The 5,611-nt window shown below is 38.3% G+C and overlaps 1 protein-coding gene across 1 annotated transcript; it reads right to left on the reverse strand.

Moving 5' to 3' along the window:
* Positions 1 to 1,999: 1,999 nt before the first annotated feature.
* Positions 2,000 to 2,746, reverse strand: LOC309554931 (olfactory receptor 5G25-like; the record flags this gene model as incomplete). The annotated part of the gene is made up of 1 exon (XM_082256669.1): positions 2,000 to 2,746. One exon carries the CDS (start codon positions 2,744 to 2,746, stop codon positions 2,000 to 2,002), a length of 747 nt encoding a protein of 248 aa, XP_082112795.1.
* Positions 2,747 to 5,611: the final 2,865 nt, after the last annotated feature.

Consider the following 5,611-nt stretch of genomic DNA (forward strand, 5'->3'; position numbering starts at 1 on the left):
TTTCTTTCTCAACAAAAGTGGAGTTATGCTTCAATCCTAAATTGAAGGCAGTATAGAACTCCATAATTATTGTTAGAGCTTTTATCCACTCACCTATTTTCCACCATTGCCTCATTTTGAATAAATTGCATGCATATGCTCTAAGGACAATATTAGTTGTTTAATGTTTCATATTTGAATATGTATGTTTATTCAATAGATATGGAATGCAAAATATTTATTATGGATTATCAGTTTGTGGGTACCATCAAAATTGTGAAGGTTCTATACAGACCAGTGGTAACCCATATGCTATTGGCAGCTTGGCTCACCATTCTGAGAAAATGGAAAACAAACATATCCCGGAATATATCAGATGTAGTGACTATGGTAAACTCCAATTACACCTTTGAGTGATATTCTCTAAGCCTCACCAAATTCTCAGAAATGTAAAAACATTTGGACCAACAGATAACCTCCCCTTTCTGCCAATCTCAGTCCATTTTCCTTGGTCTTTATAGCCTTCGCATCTAAGCAACTGAGTCTTTATTTTTAAGTCTCGGCCGAACCAATGCTTGTACTATTGGATGTTGTTGTTTTTATCTTGCACTATACTTTTTCATGCTGCAATACCCTTTGTTTGTTTTATCCCCCAATGTATCAGATGTAGTGACTATGGTAAACTCCAATTATACCTTTGAGCGATTACTAGCAATAAATTCTCTAATCCTAACCAAATTCTCCCAAATTTGAAACATTTGGACCAACAGATAACTTCCCCTTTCCACCAACCCCAGTCCATTTTTCTTGTTCTTTATAGCCTTTGCATCTAAGCAACTGAGGGTTTATTTCTAAGTCTCGGCCCAACCAATGCTTGCACTATTGGATGTTGTTGTCTTTATCTTGCACTATACTTTTTCATGCTGCAATACCCTTTGTTTGTTTTGTAAAACTGTAAAAACTCAATGAAAATGTATTGAATCAAAAAATAAAATTGTGATGGTTCTCATTGATCCAGGTCATGGTATATAGCAGGGGTGTCAAACTCAATTTCATCAAAGGGCCGCATAAGCAGTATGATTGCCCTCAAAGGGCCAGATGTATCTGGGGTGATCTACCATACATACAGAGTATAGAGTTCAGGTGTGCGCTACGTACAGAGTGCATTATGTAAAGAGAGCAGGATTTAGGGGTTCGCTATGCACAGTGTGCAACCCAACCTTCGCCCAAACTACCTACCCGTGTAGGCAGCTCTGCCTCACATTGCAAAGAGGTTGTTCTCTTTCTGATTCTGGAGATCTGTTCCTGCCATAAGTGTGTGCTGGAATCTGTTACTACGGGAAGCGGAGGGCCAGAGCAGGAGGTGGTGGAATGGACTACCACCATGTTCCAGCTGCAAAACTGGGTGTGAGGGTCCTTTGAGAGGGTCTGGAGGGACAGATTTGGCCTTGTTTTTGACATCTGTGGTATATTGTAACAGTTAGTCATATTCAACTGAACTTCAACTGAACTTGTTCTGTAATTTTGAAGATGTTTCTAAGCTTTTCTAAGCCACTTCTTCAACTCTGATTAGTGGTCGGAAAAAATCCCAGCATTTATATCCACACAGGTGGGAGATACACCTCAATCCAGTCACCATAGAATGTGTCAAGGCAGATGCTGGTTGTCTAAACACAGGATTAGAGTTGTAATAATTGTGGAACCACCCTGTTCTAGTCACATTATGCCATCCATAGTCCTGTAATGTAGTTTTAACATCTCTATCCCAGCGATTTCACAATTTATACCTTTAGCCATGCAATGCAATGTATACCACCTACTGTATGTAAACATCTGGCGCCAAGGATATGCTTATGTGCATATGCTGGAAATTAGCCGTTCTGCCCACAGAAATATTGGTGCATATTGCTGTATATATACAGTATACAGCATATGGTTGTATATACTGTATATGTACTGTATAGCGATTTTGTTTTATATTTACTATTCTATCACATTTGCATTTTTAATTTGAAATATATTATGATTTTATTTTCTCTATAGCTTTTTTAAAGTCCTTGTTCCTGAAGGTGTATATGATCGGATTAAGCAATGGTGTCATTACAGTGTAAAAGAGAGAGAGGACCTTGTTCAGAATATCTAGTTGTCCTTTTGTTGGAATCAAATACACAGCGATTAGCGTCCCATAAAAAATGAACACAGTGGTCAAGTGAGAGCTGCAGGTGGTGAAGGCTTTTTTTCTTCCTGTAATTGATTTAATTTTGAGGATGGTTAAAACAATATAGATATATGATATAACAATTAGTATAAAAGGTGTTACAGCACAGATGAAAGCTATGACATAGACCTGATTATGGATCCATGAAGTATCAGAGCAGGAAAGCTCTAGTATGGGTTCATAGTCACAGAAGAAGTGATGAATGATGTTTGATCCACAATAATATAGACTGCACAAAGAAATGGAATCGACCAATGCCATTGTAAAACCCAGTAACCAAATGGTAATCACTGATTTAATGCAAATTGATTGGTTCATTAAAGAGTTGTAATGCAGGGGCTTACAGATGGCCAAATACCGGTCATAGGACATCACAGTCAGTAGAAAACACTCTGAGGCCTCAGCATGGGCAAAGAAGGAGAACTGAATGATACATCCAGCAAGAGACATGGTACATCCATCATGTAAGATGATATAAAGAAGGTTGGGAAGAATATCTGTAGACAGAATTATATCAAGCAATGATAGTTGGGTGATGAAGAGGTACATGGGAGACTGAAGTGTTTTACTCAGATGAAATAAAACCACAATAATAATATTTCCAGAAATAATAACACAATATATGAAGAACAGCACGAAGAAATATATAAATTTTATGCTTTTTATATTTGGAAAACCTGTTAGTACAATATAGGTTATGTTATTGTGATAGCCCATCTGGTAAGAGAATATAAAAAAAATAATAATTTAGGTTGTAACCAGGAGAAAATCCGCTATGTTCAACAACTCACAATTCTGGTGGAGGACAAAACAAAAACAACAATTATTTTCAATAGATTTTATTTTTTTATCACAAGAAAAACAACGTAATTAAGGACAAAAAACACTTGAACATTATTTGTTGCATATAGATTTGAGGTGGAACCTTCGATACAGTTAACAGATGAATGGATGAATACATATAACCAATAAACAGATGATGAGAGGTGTGCGAGATAGAACAGATGATTAATGTGGAACCAGGTTTTTTGCCCCCCTTCCTCAGACACACCTTCGGGGATCTCACTGTGTCCAGAGAGGAGCACGATGCCCGGTTCAAGATTAACGCACAGTTGGTGCTGTATTAAGTGAAATACAATGTGGAAGTAAAACATCTGATACATTCTACAAGAAACATCCAAGTTCAAACTATTGCTAACTGCAAGTAAGTTTAGGGAAGCTACCACCTGTGTGTGGAGACCAGAGTCTTGCTGAGTGTTAAGCCCCGTATACACGCGTCGAAATTTGGCAGGGAATTTTCGTCCGACGACTGATCTGCCGATTTTCGGCTTGTTAGTATGATGCTTCCGACAACCAACTCCGACTTTTCGGCCGAAAAAAATCTGGTGTGCAGACTATAAAATTTTTGTTGGCCGTCAACACAACGGCCGATTTTCGTGCAGTCAGTACAGATTTCGACAGGGAAAAATCTGATGAGTAAGTCTGGGCATGCTAAGTGAAGAAAGAACACAAAGAAAGCAACCCAACACATGACATCACTTCTGAAGTAGAATGTTGTTGGGCGACAAAATTCGTATGCAGTCTAGGCACATTCCAACCAACAAAACACAACTCTGGATAAAAGACAGACGATCGGTCGGCCGATAATCATTGCGTGTGTACGGGGCTTAAGTTTTAAAAATTGAACACAAGTTTTCTCTTGGTCGCAACTAGGCGCGTTTCAGTAGTGTGCGGCTGGGGTTTAACCAGAGCATAGACTACTTCCCAAAAACAACATTTAATCTGACATTTATCCATTCAATTTTGTTAAGATCCTTTTTCAAACTATCCAGCTAAGTTTTAACCTTTCTACAAAATTCTTTTTTTTTCTCTGAAAAACATGGTCACAAAAATGAAAAACAACTCAGCTTAGTATCAGTTAGTATACCACCTGGCCCCTATTGTTGGTGATTGGCTCCTGTGCTCGCCCGGGGGGAATACGTACCTTACAGTCTGGGACATATTTTCCGAATTGCGATTTGCATATCCCTCAAGTGGGTTATACATGGGAATGGTCTCTTGATTGATGTTCTTGGTATCCGATGTGATAAATTTAACTATGTGTCTTTATGATGTATGCTATGTATTGCAATATGTATGATTTTTGTCTTCTTTTTCTTTTCTTTTTTAGTAGTTCTAGTGACGCACATAAAACCCCTCAACTGCCCCTGAGGAAGCGGCCTCTCTGCCGCGAAACATGTCGGGCTAAGTTCTGGGCATCATCAGTCACTACACTAGCCAGCACAATTTATTGGGTTGGTTCAGGATTTGTAGAGGTTTTCTACTTATCCACATGTAGGATGTGATACTGTGTTCTTAACATCATATGCTACTATTTGGCTTGTACCCCTATGTTTTATTGTCTTTGTACACATTGTTACCTATGCATTATGGTACAGTGGATGTTTTTAATGAGATTTGTTTAAATAAAATATTTGTTTTACAAATTTGTATTTATATATTGGTCATATGACGGCACCCAGTTAGAAAGTCCCTTCCCCTTGCCCCCCTTTCTCATTTTTCTGATTTTCTATTCATATTATTGGGACGTGGGTACCTATAATTTGAGTATTACCTATTACCATTGTCATTTGAGTTTGTCTAATTCTTCATAGTATCATTTGTTGATGTACACGTCTTAACCATATTGTCTAGAATTTTAATATGCCACTTGAAATTTAAATATACAGTACAACCTTGGATTGAGAGTAACATGGTCTGAGAGTGTTTTGCAAGACAAGCTAATTTTTTTTGTAAAGTTTGACTTGATAAACAAGCAATGTCTTGATATAGAAGTAACGTCATGTCACAACTGGGTGTAAAAGAGAAGAGAGGTGCCTTTAGGTGTAGCAATATGGTTACATTTAATGAAGGTACAACATTTAGCAACTCACATGGTTGATGACTAAAAGAGGCACATCTAAGTATGCAGGCATCCGAGGTAAAGCTGTCCACATAGACCGTCCTCTGCGCCGCCATCAACATCATCCCTTCCACACTGCGCTCCACGAGCACTTAAAGCCTCCCTTTTAGATTGCTCTACTGCAGGGTAGTCTTCCCGGTCATGATTGCAGACTGACAGCGGTGAGAGCCAACGGTGCGGAAGATGGTCTATGTGGACAGCTTTACCCCAGATGCCTGCTTTCTTAGATGTGCCTCTTTTAATCATCAACCTCTTTTATACTCTGTAGATCCTGCTGGATTTTGCTTCTAATCCCCTTGTGAATGCGCCATTTGTGGATGGACATTTTATGGTTACACAACCTATCACATTACTATAATCTTTTATATGGACTATAAACTGAAGGACTTATGAATCAATGGTTTTGGAACGAATCATCTGAGCTTCCATTATTTCTTATGGGAAAATTTGCT

This window comes from Pelophylax lessonae (assembly GCF_965119305.1).
Source record: "Pelophylax lessonae genome assembly, chromosome: 4".
Lineage (NCBI taxonomy): Eukaryota > Metazoa > Chordata > Amphibia > Anura > Ranidae > Pelophylax > Pelophylax lessonae.